Source organism: Suncus etruscus, chromosome 2 (genome assembly GCF_024139225.1).
Source record: "Suncus etruscus isolate mSunEtr1 chromosome 2, mSunEtr1.pri.cur, whole genome shotgun sequence".
NCBI lineage: Eukaryota > Metazoa > Chordata > Mammalia > Eulipotyphla > Soricidae > Suncus > Suncus etruscus.
The window spans coordinates 53,202,027-53,220,572 of NC_064849.1; the positions used below are offsets into that span (position 1 = coordinate 53,202,027).

The 18,546-nt window shown below is 39.4% G+C and overlaps 2 protein-coding genes across 4 annotated transcripts in view; one reads left to right on the forward strand and one right to left on the reverse strand.

Annotated features, from left to right (window-relative positions):
* Nucleotides 1-14,888, forward strand: part of RALGAPA1 (Ral GTPase activating protein catalytic subunit alpha 1) — a 225,256-nt gene extending 210,368 nt beyond the window's left edge. For all 3 annotated transcript variants that reach the window (XM_049766570.1, XM_049766571.1, XM_049766572.1), the window contains 2 exons: nucleotides 2,417-2,541; nucleotides 13,583-14,888. In XM_049766570.1, the coding sequence (XP_049622527.1) occupies nucleotides 2,417-2,541; nucleotides 13,583-13,731 (274 nt within the window). In that variant the 3' untranslated portion in view covers nucleotides 13,732-14,888. The remainder of the gene's footprint in view (nucleotides 1-2,416; nucleotides 2,542-13,582) is intronic.
* Nucleotides 14,889-16,829: 1,941 nt separating this feature from the next.
* INSM2 (INSM transcriptional repressor 2) lies at nucleotides 16,830-18,296 on the reverse strand. Its single transcript, XM_049766606.1, has one exon. The coding sequence runs from the start codon at nucleotides 18,294-18,296 to the stop codon at nucleotides 16,830-16,832; it is 1,467 nt and encodes a 488-aa protein (XP_049622563.1).
* Between the last annotated feature and the right edge of the window lie 250 nt (nucleotides 18,297-18,546).

An 18,546-nucleotide genomic window follows, 5' to 3' on the forward strand; every position in this document is an offset into this window, starting at 1 on the left:
TTTTTGTATAGTAGAATGAAATCACACTCAATGTATTTTTATCTACATATTCATTTTATTTAATAAATTGTATTACGTTGGAAATACTCTCTACTTTAAAAATATTAACATTTGCTTTCTTTCCATGTAAACTCTTAAGTATAATAAGATAAAGTAAAATATTTCATTTATAGGCTCTCTGAAAGTAGAGCATTTTAAAAGCAGGTAGGTGTCTCCACCCTACTTTTCATGAAGCATTTTTACCCATTCAAGCAGACTTTTAAAAACAGCTTGTTTTGATAGCAGACTGTTCTCCTGTGGGCCTTCAGCCTTTGCTTCCTGGCAGCACCTTTGGTGCGAAAAGAGAGTGATCAATTGGGAGACTATCAGTGCCAGCATGCATAGAGTGATAAGTTAACACACCACTGGGAATTTCTAGGGCCCACCAAGATACTTCACTTCTAATGTGCTAACAAGCTCATTTTTCTACCTCTTGCCTCTTCAGTTATTTTTTTTCTCAGAAGAGCTTAGAAGTTGAGTGCATCAGGCATAATGAAAAGCTCTGTAGGAGGGAGAAGCAATAACCCCATTTTTCCCTTTTCAGCCAAATAGAAAATTAGTTTCTGGTAATACACAAAGGCCAGTATTTTTTGTACAAGGGGCACTGCTGTGAATCAAAGGACTCTATTAACTGCAGAAAATTCGGCAGCTGTGAATCTCCCCCAGTGAAAAAAAGTACTTTCCAACTAGTTGTGAGATATGTGCTATTATTTAGATTGAACCATCAGTTTCATCCTCTTCCGTTTATAACCGTATCTCTTTTAAAAGTGTGTCATATTACTTTCCTATGTTAATACTAAAAATGTCTAAAATATTCTTATAAAAACCCTTACCATTAATCATTTTAATAAAGCATATTGTCCTGTTGCTACCCATTTCAGAAGTAGAATTCTTTTAAAGTTCAACCCCAGAATTGAAAGTAAAGGATTGCAAGGAATTGGAATTCAGAATATTACCAATATTTGATTTATGAAATAAATTGTAATACAAGGAAGGATACTTAAGCCATTGAGAGAGCAAAAGACTTAGCATTCAAAGTCAAGTAGCTAATGGATATAATCTTAACCTTTAACTTTTAGGATTCCTTTCTTTTCATAATCAGTAGCCTTTTATGAATGTAACTGGCTATGATCTCTGCTTCTGAATTATTTTACATTATATTCCTCATTTTTTTTTTATAGATTATAGACTCAGTCTGTGGTTTCTAGAATTGCAGTGCAACAGTCATTGGACTTCAGTTTTAGAAAGCACAATACAGACTTTGGAGGTGAAGATATATAAATGGATTTTAGAAAATAATTAGTAAAGTTGATCCAAAAGGCCATATTTTATTATCTTTTATGATTATTTAAATGTCTTACCTAAAGCCTAGCAACATGGCACACTGAGTACAGTGGGAAAACTTTGAAAAGTTGTAGAGGAAAGGTTAACTGATTTCTCAGTTCGGGAACTATACGACATGAAGTCAGCATGTGAGGTTTTCCTGATAATTGTATGTTGCTGCCTGCTGCTCTACATTTTGACAGCCATTTCCATAGTTGTTTTCGTGAACAACAGAAATATTCTCTTCCTTTCTCGCCCTCTCTGTGCTAACAGCACAATCAGGCCTGCTGAAACAGGAAGCCTGGAGTGGGTTGTTCAAAAGCAACAACACGTCAGGTACTGGTTGCTTGTCAATAATATCAAAGAAGAAAATGTGGTGAAAGGGAAGTACAGTATTTTTCTGTCAGTGTCAGTGCCCTGTAGATGCTTTGTTAGTCACTATTTAGGAGTCCTGTGGACTTTGCAAATATTCCTGCTTGTTTCAGTGTTGCAATTGATGAAATTTTTTTTCCTGACATGCAGATTCAACTATGTATTTATCTTAACTGCATGGAATTGTTCGGGATTACAGTGGCAGTACTCTTCCATTCAAAATGAGAACAATTTGTCATGGAAATAGAGGGATTTTTACGGACAAGAAAAAGACATACAGGAATTTTTCACAATAGGCCTTTACAAGTGAAAAATCTCAGACAGTATTTTAAGTAGTTTTATGGTACTGTTATTGCTTTTCAAAGTAAATCTGCTGGTTGAACTGATTAACAAGATAAGAGCCTATGCTGACCACCTTTCTCAGAAAAATGACTTAACTTTAACAGTTTAGTAATAGTAGTATTTCCTAGTATCTCTATTGTCAAGGCTGTTGGTTATAATGACTTCTGCAGAGTCAACTTATATTAGCTATATTAATTATACTAGCTTTAAAAACTTTTTATTCTTTACTTTTATAAAATACTTTTTTATGTTGTGCAGAATAGTCTTTTTATGAGATCTTTTCTTTTCTAATGTAACCTGCATTTGCATTTAAGTTAGTCCTTAACTGAAGGAAATCAAGCTATGAGGAAAGAGCACGATACTTGCAAACAATCGTCCAGCACCATTTAGAACCAACGACGTTTGAAGATTTTGCAACACAGGTTTTTTCTCCAGCGCCCTACCACCATCTACCATCTGATGCTGGTAAGATTAAAAGCAGGGGGCCAGAGTGATAGTCCAGCAGAGAGAGCGTTTGCTTTGCACACGGCCGCCGGGTTCAATCCCCAACATTCCATATTGTCCCCTGAGCACCGCCAGGAGTAATTCCTGAGTGCAGAGCCAGGAGTAACCCCTGACCACTGCCAGGTGTGGCCCAAAAAACAAAAAAGAAAAAATATTAAAAGCAGGTATCAGATACTTGTCATTCTTGAAACTTGAAATGCAATACCCTTTTCTTCTGAAATCACTTTATATTAAAAGAAAACTTGCTTGAATAAAATTTAAGTCATTGAAATATAATTTTTTATCATTTTCTTATTTGAGCTTAGCCTATCTATAAATTTATTTATACTGTTACCGAAAATCATTCCTTTAAAAATCAGCATCTTTTAAAAGTATATTTGCCACATTTTATCTGAACTGATAGGTAGCGACTTTGTTTCATGGCTTCATTATTGAAGTATTTGCAAAAGAAAAAGCTGCTACTCCTCAACTTTACGGGATCCTGTTATACAGCCAGATTATCACCTTTATCATCTCTAATTTTACTAATAAAGCTACAGTAACTGGTCTAGAAATACAGGAAACTTAGTAGATTATGATATTTTAAATGCTTTGAGAGGGTACTGCATTTTTATGACTAATTTTGAAGAAATCAGAAAGTAAATGACTCATGGCCTTCCTTTTCTGTACTACTTTGCACTCCTTATGATTGTTTCATTTATTTTATTTTCCCTCTTTAGATCATTAAATATCAGTTCTGTTTATCTGAAGGTAAGACAAGTGTCAACCAAAACACCCTTTGTTCTTCCTCTATTTTCTTTTTAAAATTTAGCAAGCACTAAGCTTGTAACTCAAACACAACAAACTTAACACTGCCCTGGTTCATACTAAACATTTCAGATATTGTCACTAAATTTCCAGAATTATACTTACTAACCCAGGTCTGCATGAAACACTAACATTGGTTATGGAATAAAAATAACTAATTTAGAACCCTTGGTTGAAACTAGTTATGCCCTTTTGCCCTGGGCTTTTTAGTTTCCTGGCATGAAAAGTCTTACTACTGAACTAAATTTTTGTGTATTTGTATTTTGTGATATGTTGCATTAGTATTTGGTATCTTAGTTTATTAAATGGTTGTTTTGTTTTATACCTTGCGCTGTACTAGGCACCTGAGATACAAAGATGATTGTTGTGATATTGTCCAAGGAAAGCTGAAAAAAAAAAAAACACTTGAAGTTCATCTTAATAAGTCTTCAGATGCTCTTTCTATTAAATGTTTTCTTTATGTTAAAGTGAAGTTTTTAAAGCACATACTCTTTTCTGTGCTGTTTGAAAAAATATGCTCATCAAGGTTTGGTCAATGAAATTAAAACACCCAATTAATTTTATTAGACCTACTATTTAGTTAACTATTATAAAAGACAACTTTATTTTAAAAACTTAGAATCTTTCAAGTAATGTAAAAGACATAGCAAAAAGGCAATACTATTAAATTCTAAATTTTAACTTTGTAGAAAAACAATAAACCAAAAGGGAGAGATCTACTGGCTTAATTAAAACAAAAGAGTTTAAGAGTTAATTCTACTAACTTTAAATACTAAGTTGTATCTTTAAAAGTGAGGCTTATAAGTCTTAGATGCATTTTAGTGTACTAGCACTGCCTAAAATTACTCAGTTTGGTAAGGAAACAGAAGTTTAAAATTAAGATTGAAAACTAATGAAAAAATTTAAAACTAATTAAGTATAACTGGAAATTTAATTTCAGTAGAGAATGCTGACAGAATATCAGCTATCAGATATAAATGACACTTTGTATGACATAATTAACCATAAATTTCACAACTAAAAAGTACTGACAATACGATCATAATAGGTCTAACCTTTTCCCTTAAAGTTATCAATTTTGTCAACTCTCACATTTCATTGTTTACCAGTTGGAATCCTTCATTTCCTCCTTTAATGTCTTCACATTTGGCATTTTCCTGCCATTTAACTAGATGTATAATATGAGGAATAAGAAGTTTTCTCACCGTTAAGTCCCTAAATCAAAAAAAAAAAAAAGATCCTAAATCAAGGTTGTAATATCAACCAAGTCAAAGCTCTGTTGGTTTCATTTTTATAAGTTTTTTTTCTGTAACTCTAACAAAGTCAGTGGTTACCTAAATGATTTTTTGAAAAAATGAATTTTACATATACATAATACTGTGCCATAGGCTAATTTCAGTTTATTTTCTAAATTGTTTTTACTGTTAGAAACATTAGAAATATACACTCGGATTATTTTAATAGGACTACACACAGTTCTAGCTGGATAGCTCTACAGTGCCAGGGGTGGAATACCTTGTTCTTGATACAGGTGCTCTACCATGTGAGTTACCTACCATCCTACACAAGCCATAAGCACAAGAATTTCAAAAAAAATTTCACCTGGGTTAGAGAGATAGCGTGGAGGTAAGGTGTTTGTCTTGCATGCAGAAGGATGGTGGTTCAAATTCCGGCATCCATTATGGTCCCCTGAGCCTGCCAGTAGTGGTTTCTGAGCATATAGCCAGGAATAACCCCTAAGCGCTGCTGGGTGTGACCCAAAAGCCAAAAGAAAAAAGAAAAAAAATTCACCTGTAAAAAACATATAATCTAGTATTACTAGATACATCTGATGTGTTTCTGCAAACTTAAAAGTTCAAGTGGGGGCCTGGAGAGATAGCACAGTGGCGTTTGCCTTGCAAGCAGCCGATCCAGGACGTAAGGTGGTTGGTTCAAATCCCAGTGTCCCATATGGTCCCCTGTGCCTGCCAGGAGCTATTTCTGAGCAGACAGCCAGGAGTAACCCCTGAGCACCGCTGGGTGTGACCCAAAAAACAAAAAACAAAAAAAAAAAAAAAAAAAAAGTTCAAGTGAGATACTTTATCAGAATAGTTGTCAGTTGAACAATAAAATGAAATATTGACTATGCGTATAGTAACAAAAACATTTTGGTATCTATAGAATTATGTATTGTTTCTTCCAACCATTACAAATTTTATTTAATATCATAAGCCATCTCATCTATATAGAACTCTACTTAAAGTTCAAAGTTATGGGCTAGAGATAATGCAAGACTGGAAAGAAAGTCAAGTTTGCAACCCAACTCGGGTTTGATCCCTGGAATCCCTTATGGTTCCTGAGTATTACCAGAAGTAATTCCTAAGTTTAGAGCCAAGAGTAAGCCCTGAGCATCGCCAAGTGTGGCCCCTCCCCCCAAAATAATGAAGTTCAAACATAAAAAATAATAAAATTCAAAGTTAAGGGGAGAGAGAGAAGACATAAAATAAGCCAGGTAATAGGAATATAAATCTGGGACCAGAGCGAGATAGCATAGTGGTAGGACATACGATCCAGCATAGACCTTGGTTCGATCTCCAGGGTCTCATATGGTCCCCCGACCCAGGAGCAATTTCTGAGCACATAGCCAGGAGTAACCCCTAAGTGTCACAGGGTGTGGCCCAAAAAGGGGGGGGAAAATAGGAATATAAATCTCAGTTTTGTTTTATACATGGTAATACAGATAAATAAAATTTATTATACATTAGAATATGTGAATAACTATAAATATGTAAATAAAATACTATTAATCATATGAGAATATTATCTACTCTTTCAATTTAGGAAAAATAATAAAAATTTTAATGTTTAACTTCATTATTAACATTAATCTGTCTATTGTGATGATCTTGAAATTTAAAAAAAAACAACTTCCATATAGTTTTACTAGTACTTAAATAGAAAAAAAAACACTTTTTATGTATCAGAAATGATCCTGAATTTCATAACTGTATTTTCTCAAAATGGATTCTGTCTCTGACAGCAGATTGATACTTAAGGGAAATTAATTTTATCCCTGAGGTCATTGAGGGAGATATTGTGATGTCACACTTAGTTGATCTGCCATAACTATATTAAAACATTATTAGATTTTTCTTGTCCTTTATTTTTAAAAAAAATTACAGGAAAAAATATCCCTTTATCTTTGTCAGGCATATGTGTGGAAAACATCAAAAGTTTTACAGTCATTTTCTTTTTTAACTTTTTTCATATTTCCGAACACTTCTTTAACACTATAAACTTTAAAATAAAATAACTTTTTAGCCAGATTTATTAGTAGTTCAAAATCTGGATATTTTCCCCTATCATTAAATTGCCTTTTCAAATCAAGAAAGTCTATTTTTGGGGGGTGGGGAAAAAAGTATTTTTTGTTAAAAAAAAAAAAAACTCTAGAATGCCAGCAATCAAAAATAATACCCTGTTTTGCTGAAAATATATATTAAATTATTGTTCTAGATTTCAGCATTCAAACTGTGTGCCCATAATTTTCCCAGAATTGTCTTTTTACTGTTAGCAGTCATAAATATTTTTTGTTTGTTTGTTTATTGGGCCACACCCAGCTGAACTCAGGGCTTACTCCTGATTCTGTGCTTCAGGTTCACAGGCAGCCATATGCAGTGTTGGGGATTGAACTGAGATGACTGTATGCAAAGCAAAAGCTTTAACCCCTGTATTATCCCATCAACCATAAATTTTTTTAGTATCTATTACGTCATGCATTCATGTCTATAGAATTAACTCATGCACTTGTTTTAATTGAGTTACTGGATATCTCCCTTTTGGTTGTTTTTCTACAAAGTTAGAATTTAGTGTTTTAAAAATTAAAAAACTGTGGGCCAGTAAAACAGCACAGGGGTAGGGCATTTATTTGCCTTGCATGTGGCTGACCCAGGTTCAATCTCCTATCTCCTTTGGTCCCCCAAGCACTGCCAGGAGTAATTTCTTTTTTTTTCTTCTTTTATTTTTTTTGTTTCGTTTTGTTTTGTGCTACACCCAACAGTGCTCAGGGCTTACTCCTGGCTCTGCGCTCAAAAATCACTTCTGGCAGGCTTTGGTGACCATATGGGTTGCCAGGAATCGAACCCAAGTCCGTCCCAGGTCAGTCACATGCAAGACAAAAGCCTTACCACTGTGCTTCTCTTTGGCCCCTGCCAGGCGTAATTTTTGAGTGCAAAGCCAGAACTGACCCCTGAGCATTCCTGGGTGTGGCCCCAAAATAAAAAATTAAAATTAAAAAGTTAATCAGTGTTTGGCTCTGTGCATATATACATACACTTACGTTTATCTATACATACATAGGTTTTATGCTATCTTTAGAAAACAAATTCTTATTTAATAACTAATAGGATTCAAATATTTTTGTGCCAAAAAGTAAGAGACTAGAATAATTATATAGACTTAGATTCTTTCCTTTGTTTTTATCTTTTCCACACTTGGCAATGCTGTGGAATTATCCCTGATTGTGTACTCAAGAATTACTGTGGCAGTGCTAGGTGGTCCATATTAGATATTGGGCATCAAACCCAGGTTGGCTGTCATGGCTACTCTACTAACATTTGGGCCCAAGACTTAGAGTCTTATTATTCATTCTAACCTCCCATTTTGCTATTTGCAAAATTGGTATCATCATATGTAGATGAGTCATATAATGGTCATTATATGGTCAGATCCATCTCTTAGAATCTTTGAATAGGAAAAATCATCAAAATTTTCTCTTAACTTTAGCACAGTAATTTTAGCTTCCCTCCTTTAAAATAAGCTATTTTAAAGTTCTCTCCCTTTCCCCCAGCATTGAAGTTATTTGAAAAAATTAGCTCCACAGCAGCTATTTTACATATATATTCTTCACTATAAGATTTGTTAGGGAAATCAGTTTTCTAAGATATATAAGCTATAAATTTTAGTGGGGGAAGGGGCTCCCATTTGAGTATTGTTCATTGGGACATGGGGCCATGTCAGGCAATGCTATCCTTGGGAGCCCTCAGCCCATACCCTATGTTGTGGGGGTTGGAGTGTCAGTGTGAGGGATTGAAAGGCCTACTAGTACTTGGCCAAGTATGCACTTCAACCCTTTGAGCTATTTCCAAACTATATATATTTTAATTCTATATATTATTACTAGGTTAACCTGAAATTGTTAGCCACCAAATATTTCTCTTTTCAGTTTGACTTATTTGTTTGTTTTTGAAAAAGAGGTAAATATTGTCACTTTTAAATAAAGTCTTTGACCTTAGTGATAATTATTAGATTATAGTTCCACATACGACTTTACATCGAGATATTAATTTGTATTGAAAGTAATAATTGTGCAATTAATTGGTGTGCTGCTATAACTCCCCCCTGAGTGTCACTAGGTGTGCCCTCAAAAACCAAGAAGAAAAAATAGTTTACCCAAAGAAGTTCCTTTATAGTTGATTAAGCTATTATTTTCACTTCAATGCCCATGTTAGTGCCCATGATAACAAAAACCCTTATAATTGTCTAGCGGTCTAGCTAGTAAATTCAACTCCTTGCTCTTGAAGAGAAGAAATAGAAAAATTGCAGTCACCTGCCATATTTTTACATTGGAAATGTTAAACATTTGTGTTTCTATGGGGTTCTTTTCTATTGAGAAGTCTTTTGTGTGGGGGCCAAACTTAGCAGTGCTCATAGCTCCAGGTCTGCTCCCCACTCCATGCTCAGGGGTCATTCATGGTGGTGTTTTCGGGACCATCTGGTGCTAGGGATTGAATCTGAACCTTCTGCATGCAAAGCATATGCTATGGCCCAGCCCCTTAAGCTATTTCCCTGGTCCTGAAAAAGATTTTTAAATCATTTTTTTAATCATTTTAAGGTTATCTTAAGAAAAGTATCGAATCCATAAAAGATCATCTAGAATAAGTTGTAACTGTGCCATTATTTACATGAACTTTATCTATCCTAAAATTCATTTTCCCATCTTAAGGAAATAGGATGAATTTTGATTGATATAAGTCTGCAATGATGTTAGTTCTTAAAAATCTGAAAATGATACTATATGTTTGCCTATATTTCTGTACTGTTTTATTTTAAATTATTTTAAATTCTATTTCATTTAGTGAGGCAGCTACACTAATCTTAATCACCTGACACTCCATTAACAATATTAAAGAAATCAGGTTATTTGGGCATTATACCATTAATGTACAGTTACTCTATTTTATAAGGCAGTCTGCATAAGAGAAGCTAGATAGATGGCTCAAAGGATTAGAACACATGTTTTGCCAACAGTATCCCAGGTTTGATCCTCAGCACTACATGGTTCTATGAACATGCCGTATGTGACCACAAAAACATGTATATGTATCATCATAAAAGTGGATACATTTTTGGGGAACACACCCAGAGATGCTCAGGGGCTACTCCTGACTATGTACTCAGAAATTGCTCCTGTCTAGGGGGACCATGTGGGATTCCGGGTGATTAAACTGTAGTTCGTCCTAGTCTAGCATGTGCAAGTCAGATGCCCTATCACTTGTGCCACCGCTCCGGTCCGTGGCTACATTTTCTTTTAAATACTAGTATTTTATGTATTCTTTAAATTTCAACAGTTACATTTCATAATCCAATCCTGTGTCCTAATTCAAAGTCCATTAAACTCTTCACTAATTAATTAGGAGCTTTGTACACTGACTCTGCATTTACTGTGTCCCAGGACACTTATGTAGTTGTGTCCATCCCTACTTGTAAATTTGCAGAATTACTAATTTACAAATAAGAAAACTCAGATCACTTTGCCTGAGATGCCACTACTAGTAACATGACAGACGTGGCATTTTACACTAGCTTTGTCTAATCCATGCCGTGATCTTTCTAGCATATCACATTGTCTCTTAGCTTAGTATGTATTAGAATTGCTATCAAATTTACAGTATTATCAGGACCAGAGCAATAGATATGGGTAGGGCATTTGCCTTGTACACAACTAACCTGGGTTCAATCCCTGCCATCCTATATGGTGCCCCAAGTCTGACAGTATTTCTGAATGCAAAGCCCCGAGTAACCTCTGAGTGTCGCTGGGTGTGGCCCCAAAATAAAACAAAATTTACAATATTTTTAGACTGAATTAACCCAGTAATCTTAGAAGTTTTTAACATAATCCCACCTATTAGCAAGCAGAAAATAGGAGGTATCAAATATTAGAATTGTAATAGAATTTTTATATCTAAAATTGAGTTTGTGAGTCAAGGGATGTACCTTGGGGTAAAAGCCTTGCATGCAGACTTCAGTTTGATCCCAAGCACCAAAAAAAATTTTTTTTATTTGTCCATTATTTGTGGAATATGTACCTCTAATATCATTACTGATAGCTATATGTCATACACATCGAAAAGTATGATTTGTCTCCCAACTAAATAACTGCAAGGGGATTTTGCCTAAAATCAGGCAATAAGGAAGACATGAAGGAATTTTATTTTGATTTTTGAGGAAGATGTTTCTTAAATTTGGCATCCTCTTAAAATATAATGTTCTGGGGCTGGAGAGAGAGTATGGAGGTAAGGCATTTGCCTTTCATGCAGGAGGTCATCGATTTGAATCCCGGCATCCCATATGGTCCCCTGTGCCTGCCAGGAGCAATTTCTGAGCATGGAATAACCCCTGAGCACTGCCGGGTGTGACCCAAAAAACCACACACACACACACACACACACACACACACACACACACCCCAAAAACCACACACACAATGTTCCCCATTAAAATGCCTCATGATGATGGACATGGTCTATATTTGCACTGTCCAGTATATTGCCACTAACTGGCAGTTTGGAATATTCTGGCTATTTGAAATATGGCTAATGTATCAAGGAACCAGTTTTTAATTTAATTTCAATGCATCTGTAGTTAGTATGTTGGACAGTATAGCTTCTGGTGTTTCATACCAAATGATTAGAATAACATATTAACAGATGCAACAAACACCTTTAACAGTAGATATTTTCAAATCTCTCATAGACTTTTTTTTTTTCTTCTTTTTTCCTATTTGAACTTGTTTTGTTAGTCGGTAAGTATAACATTTGAATCTACAAAGCATTGTTCATTTGAAACATCATCATTCTAAATGCATTGCATGTCCAAATGTATTTCATAATTAAAAAAACCTGATTACTGTTTTTCTGCTCCTTGGTTAACACTTATAAAATTCTGCACTGTGTCTCTCATATCTGTTATCTATCTTCTCTTTTGTTTTCTCACTTCTGCTCGCTACTCCATTTCTTCATTCACAACAAAGAAAGCAATGCAGTGATAGTTCTCTTCCTCCCAAAACCTCCGCTAGAAAGCATTGGCCATCTCAAGGTAAACAGCCCTGGGCAGGCCTCTTCTGATTGGTCGGGAATAAAATGCATTGCCAGAAAAGCATGAGCTCCTTCTCTTCACCTTCCTTCTGCCATTCATCTGCAGTATTCCCCTAGAAGGGGCCATGGTTTTATAGTCTTCTCTAGGCTTTCCAGTGTGGGTCCGGTTTGAACCACTTCAGATTTGAAGAGTAAAGGTGAACAGAAATCTATTTCCTTGTATTTGTGAAGGCCAACCTCATTTTTCAGTTAGCAAAGAAAGGATGTGGGACAAGTTAAGAGAATTTGAAAAGGAGAGCAGATAATCTGGATTATGAGTAGTGATAAAAAATTTTTCTTCGGCATTGTATGTTGCTTCTTAAATCTAATCCCAATATTTGGCCTTTAAGATACCTTCAAGTATTCTACTGACACAGATTCTTAACTTGTAAGACGTTTCAGTAGATTCTACACCCCTTACTGAACAGTTTTGTATTTTCTTACAAATATTCAGAACATCGGGGCCGGAGAGATAGCATGGAAGTAAGGTATTTACCTTGCATGCAGAAGGACAGTGGTTCGAATCCCGGCATCCCATATGGTCCTCGGAGCCTGCCAGGAGGGATTTCTGAGTGTAGAGCCAGGAGTAACCCCTGAGCGCTGCTGGGTATGACCCAAAACAAACAAACAAACAAACAAACAAAAAATATTCAGAAGATCAATTCAGGCATTTTTCATTACCTGGAAGTGCGAGCATAGTTGTTTCAGTAAGGTTCTGTTGTATTGACTAACAAATATGCCTGAAGTCTTCCTATGGAGTAAGGAGGTGTATAAATGGAATCCTGCAACCTGTGTGATTGTATTTATGTGTTTGTATGTGTCTGTCACACTTAGAAAATTTATATACACCAAAGAGAAAAAAAATGGATTAAAATACCTTAAAATATACAGATTTTTTAAATTTGGTTCTGTCATGCCTGCAATTTTCTTTAATTTTAGGAGGTTCTTAATGTAATTTTTCAGAAAATACTTGAGAACCTTCAGTGTGCCATCTCCTGTGGGAGATGTATTACTACATATTAGGAAAACAATTCATAGGAAAAAGTACAGAGGTAAAGATCTATTATAAATGATCAAGGAATTTTTCTATTTGAATTGTTTTGCTTCTTTTGAAATTTTGTATGTGCAAATTTCCTTGATTTCCTGTTTGCTTGACTGGATAATGAAACTGCAAAACTTGGAAGTAGGAAATCTTGCTTCTTTCTTACAGATTGAAACTTTTAAGAGGATTAGTTTATCTTATTTTCAGCTATTTCTGAATAAGAATTCTTATCTTCCTTCTTCCCTCAGGAATTTAGTTTGCTCCTTAAAAGCAAGCTGCATAGCTTGGATTTACAGTGCTATGTGAACCCTTTGCACCCTTTGGTGCTGTCATTTTTCAAGTCTAATCAGTGAAGGCCTTTTTCTTGGTTATTCCCTGTTAATCTAGTGATAGGAATTGGTTCTTCTCACCTGCTTCCTACATCCTTCCCTGCATGCTCATGATGCTTTGAATTTCTACCCTTCCAAATATATTTCGCTTCTATTGCTTTTTTCAAGAACTATTCTGGTTGATTCTGACTCTAGAAATGGTGATTGGCAGTTTCTTGCTAATAAAATGTCATCAGATCACTGGTCTTTAAACAAAATAGTAGTAGGCCATCATAAAAGCAAATTTGGGGTTTGCTTTTTTCTCTCTAGAGGACCTCATTAACGATTGCCCCTTGCTACCAGTTAGTTGGTGGCAAAAAGGTTTCTTCTTTTTTTTTTTTAAGGCAATGAGAGGCCAGATGACTTGCACTAATGCTCTTGCTATTTCCCAACAGGCTCCTATCCAGAGATTCTACCCAGTGAAACTCCCACAGCAGCGCAGGTAGATGGGGCTGACCTAGCCTCTCCAATGTCTCCTCGAACTAGCAAAAGTCGCATGTCCATGAAGCTGCGTCGTTCCTCTGGCTCAGCCAATAAATCCTAAGGAGACAAGCAGTCCATTTGCCATCAGCACTCCCCACCTTAGCATGAACATAACGTTAACTCTTTCAGGCTTCATGTTAGCCCAGCATGCATGTTCTTTCCCAAACTTTTATTTTAAAAGACACTGGATTTAAATAATTTATAACTTTAAGTTTAGATTTGGGCTGTTTTTCAGTTAGGTTTATTTCTTCACACTCTTAAGCTGCCACATTATTTGAGAAGGGGTGGACCTTATTATATTTCTTTCTCCTCCTAGAAAATTATGTCTAACTTTTAATTTCACAATTAACTCTGAACCAAAATTAATTGGACAAATAATCTTATTTATTGTACAACACTGCGACTTTATGACAATATTTAATTTTTTACAAGTGAAATTTTTATTTAAGCATCTGTAAAGGTATAACAAAAATTGCAAATCTGTTACTAGAAAGGATGTATCTGGATTGCTTATGAGAATAAAACTAAATAAGTGGTCTTGTAGCACTTCAAATTACAACCGATATGATTTTAGTGGTCACTTTTTCTTCCCAAAGCATTGTCTCATTTCTTGCTTTTACAGGTGATGCCATGACATACTTAATGACCAGAAAAAATCACTGTGCTGATTTATGTTTCACTCCCAGATATTTTTCTAAGGTTTTGCTTTGTAAATGTGGTATCACTGTTAAATGCCTTCTCTGTTCTGAGACTACAGCCCTATTATTGGCTGTTGGATCCTGGTGCATCTGTTTTCTTTATAAAGTACCAAAAAGAAAGAAATGGAGGGGAGAAAAGAGAAAACTTTTCTGATATAAATTCATTGTTTAAATTATGTGTATTATTTTTTTAATTAAAGGAAGCAGGACCCGGGAGTATAAATCAAATCTAAATATGGTTAATACTGAGCTTGCAAGTGCAGGTTGGTATACATTCCACCTTCCAGAAGTATTTTCCTGTGGTAGATAAGCTGTTCATGTTTTGCACACCACTTGTTTGGAATGGACATCTACGGAAATGTAGCATGACATCAGTACTGACTGCATGTGTAAATATATGATACCAGCAAACCATAAACTATAAATTATGTATCATCGTTCATGTAGTACCTACAAATTTGTTACAGTGGAAAATGATATGGTATTTAAAAATACAATAAAAATATTCTTTATCACTTTATTGCCATGAGTATTGACTGATATATTACATATTTTCAAACTTAAGCAGGAATATATTATTAGTGGAGAAATAAATAAATAACAAATCCAAGTTATTTTAACTAATCAGAAAAGATTCAAATTTGGATTCCTTTCTCAGATTATACTTTTTTCCCCAGATTATTTTTCAGGGACCCTTGCTCAGTTATGAAAAACACAAGAAATTTTACACTTTCATAATGACTGATCAGAAACCACTCTCAAGCATTTGGTTAAAACTTCAACTTATCCTAACCCCTTCTTTGGTTTCTTAAATTTTGCTTCATTTTATAATTTACTTTTAGGAACAAACATCATACAGTTCCTATACACTTATATATTAATTTTATATAAGCAAAAAAGATTTTCTCTAAAACTGTAGAAAATAAAATTCTTATGAAAGTTTTCATGGAAAAGAATAAATGTTTAAAGATGAGTTCCTTGGAACAAAATCAATCAGTATAGACAAGACCAAGGTAAAGGTTACTAATAGGGAACTCAAAACAACACTTGCACATTTCTAAAGTACTTTAATAATTTTAATGGGTTAAATTATATGTAACAAAATGAAGTGAAAATACCAACTTGAAGTAATGAATCAGCACAGTTAACATGACTTCACATAATTCTATTCACTTTTTCTCTTTTTAAATAAATTTTCAAAATCTTTTCGGTTGACATTTTTGTTGGCAAAGGGACTTGTTTAGATTTTTGGAAGAGTTGTCATTGGAGCTCAGTCTCTACAGTCATATTTCAAAGTAGATTATTCCATTGCATTCTGCACCATTATATTTATTTTCAAAATATAATTTCTCATTTGTATGCTGCCTCAGTAGGGTAACTAAGATTCTAAAGTAGATACTGGCTTTGGGTAGATAAATGACTGAAAAAAAAATACTGTATTCAACAAGATTCTTTAAGACAAGCAAAACATCACACAGTACAAGCTATGTACATTTATTTGGTGGTAAGCATCTTACAAATATGGGCTATCTGCTGAGCAATATTCAGCCAGTATCCAAATCCCCAACTGTCAGGGCAGGGGTACAGAAATACGCTAGATATTGTTTACAAAATGGAAAGTATAGGTGAATCACCACTTGGATATAATGGATTATAAATTAACATCTTTAAACAGTTTTGTATATAATACATGGCATGTTTAAAACAAGCTTAAACAATTTTGGTGAAACTAAAACTTCAGAACATGAGTCCTGTATTTTCAAAAAGCTATTTAATAAAGCCTTTAAAATAGCGCTTCCCGAATGCCTCACACAAAATAGCTAAAGATGAGAAGTTGAGGGTGTCTCAACCGCCGGTGAAGCAGCACCGTCCTTACCTCCAAACACTAAAGAATGGGTTAATACTCTAAGAAAGGGAGATTCCCGTATCTCCCCAAAGTACAAGCATCCATCCTCTTAACATTTCCTGTCCACAGACGCGGATCTTGAATCCCTCCCCCCACCCTTTTAAGTTTGGCACCAATCACATAAACTTTTAATTCACAGAATATACAATGCGAGATATCTGACCCTTGGGAGACAGAAACGACTTAGGTGCCTGCGATGCGAAAGAGAGGAAAGGGGACGTCGATGACTGCCACTTTGGGCAGCTGGAATCCTTCGTAGACACGGAGACATGCACGCATTCACTGGGACTTTTCCATAGGAATTACGAGTCGGATAGGATTCGTTAGGGTCTCCAAATCTTGCAGGGGCAATCCTATTTTCCTGGGGGCGGGAGAGGAGAGCCCTGGAGCACAGACGCTCGCAACGAATACATACCTGCTCTACAGTGGGGTTAAGACTCCAAGGGAAGTCTTAGGAGAAACTATATACGAGTCGGAACGAGATCAGCCCGCCGCTGAAAGGAGGCCCCCAGATTTCCAGGGTGCGTTTTCCCTGGGGCCAGTCTGGCCGGCCTCTCAGCAGCCGGGCCGCAGGGGCAGCTGCAGGAGCAGCACCTGCCGGCTCTCGGAGGGGTGGCACTTGTTGATGTGGCGGGTGAGCCCGGGCGAGCTGAAGAAGGTGGACGGGCAGTGCTTGCAGCAGAAGGTCTGCGGGACCGCCCCGTCGGGGGCCGCCGCGGGGCTCGGCGGCCTGGCGGGCAGGAGCAGCTCGTCGCGGACCGCCAGCCACAGCCGGTGCGGATCCGTGCCGTCCGCCGACGGCAGGTGCGTCCCGCACGGCGGCCGGGCCAGGCCGGGGGGCAGCGCGCGGGGCGCGCCGGGCTCGTGCGTGCCCAGGTGCTTGCGCAGGTAGGCCTGGCGGCGGAAGCTCTTGCGGCAGTAGGGGCACACGAAGATCTCGGCGGGCCCGGCCGGGCGCCCCAGCACCCCGTCGGGGTAGGGGGCCCGCGGCCGCGGAGGCTCGGGGAGCGACGGCAGCTGGAGGCCGGGGCCGGGGCGCGCGGCGGCGGCGGCGGCGGCGGCGGAGCTGTCCCTGGGCCGCGGGTGCTGATCGGCGGCGTGCTCCAGGCGCCCGTTCTCCTTGCCGTCGGCGGGGCGCGGCGGGGCGGCGGGCGGCGGGGGCCGCGGCTTGTGCCAGCGGCGGTGCGAGGCGAGGTTGGCGGGGCAGCTGAAGACCTTGTCGCACTCGGGGCAGCGGTACTCGACGCGCACGATGCGGGAGCAGCGGTGCTGCGCCAGCGCCAGGGGGTCGGCGTACTGCTCCTTGCACAGCTGGCAGATGAAGGCGCCCAGCGGCGCCCGGCTGCACCCTCGGGCCCGGGACCCCAACGCCGCCGCCGCCGCCGCGGCAGCCGCGCCGGGCTCCTCCGCCTTGATCCGCAGGCCCAGGACGGGCGACGTGGTCACCTCGTCGGCGAAGCTCAGCCTCCGCGCGGCCTTGGGTCTCTTGACGCCGCCGGGGGCCCGCGGCGGCAGGCCGGGCAGGGCGGGGACGGGCTCGGGGCGCGGGGGCGGCGGCGGGAAGGGCTCCCCGGCGGAGGTCGGGGCCGCCGAGCCCGAGCCGGAGAAGGGGGCGAGCGCCGGGCCGCCCCCGGGGAAGGACTCGGCGGAGACGGGCGAGCTGAGGCAGCGCTCCAGGAAGGCGCGGCGCGGCTCGGCGCCCGCCGGCTTCGCCGGGCTGTGGTGGCTGGGCGCCCCCTCAGAGCCGTCGCCCCTCCACTCCGCGCCGGGCCCGGGGCTCGCCCCCGCCGCCCGACAGGGCGAGCCTGGCCATTCGCGGGCCGCTGCCACTGCATCCTCGGCCCCTTTCCCGGGCTCCTCTCGGGCGGCGGGGGGCGCCTCCTGCTCCGCCGGGGGCCGGGGCGCCCCCCCGGAAGTCTCCTCGGGGAAGGGCCGCGGCAGCGGGAAGAGGCGCTCGGCGTGGCGCGCTCGGTAGGAGCCGCCGGTCCGCTTGATGCGCTTCACCAGGAAGCCCCTGGGCATGGTGGCGCGGGGGAGCGGCCGGGGCGCGCGGGGGCTGGAGGGCCCGTGCCGTGGACAGCTTCGCCTCGCGCTCATGCGGCCGCGGCTCTTATAGCTGCGACGTGCGGCGGCGCGCGGGCCGGCTCGGCCAATCAGGAGTGGCAGCGGGCGCGGGGGGCGCGGCTGGAGCCGGCCCCGGAGCTCCCGGGGACCCTGCCCCGCCGCCACACGGCCTCAGGGCCCCCCAACTCCTGTAGCCGGGTCACCCGGC

Coding starts and splice junctions, on each gene's coding strand:
- INSM2 (XM_049766606.1), bottom strand. CDS start 18,296: ATGCCCAGGGGCTTCCTGGTGAAGCGCATCAAGCGGACCGGCGGCTCC.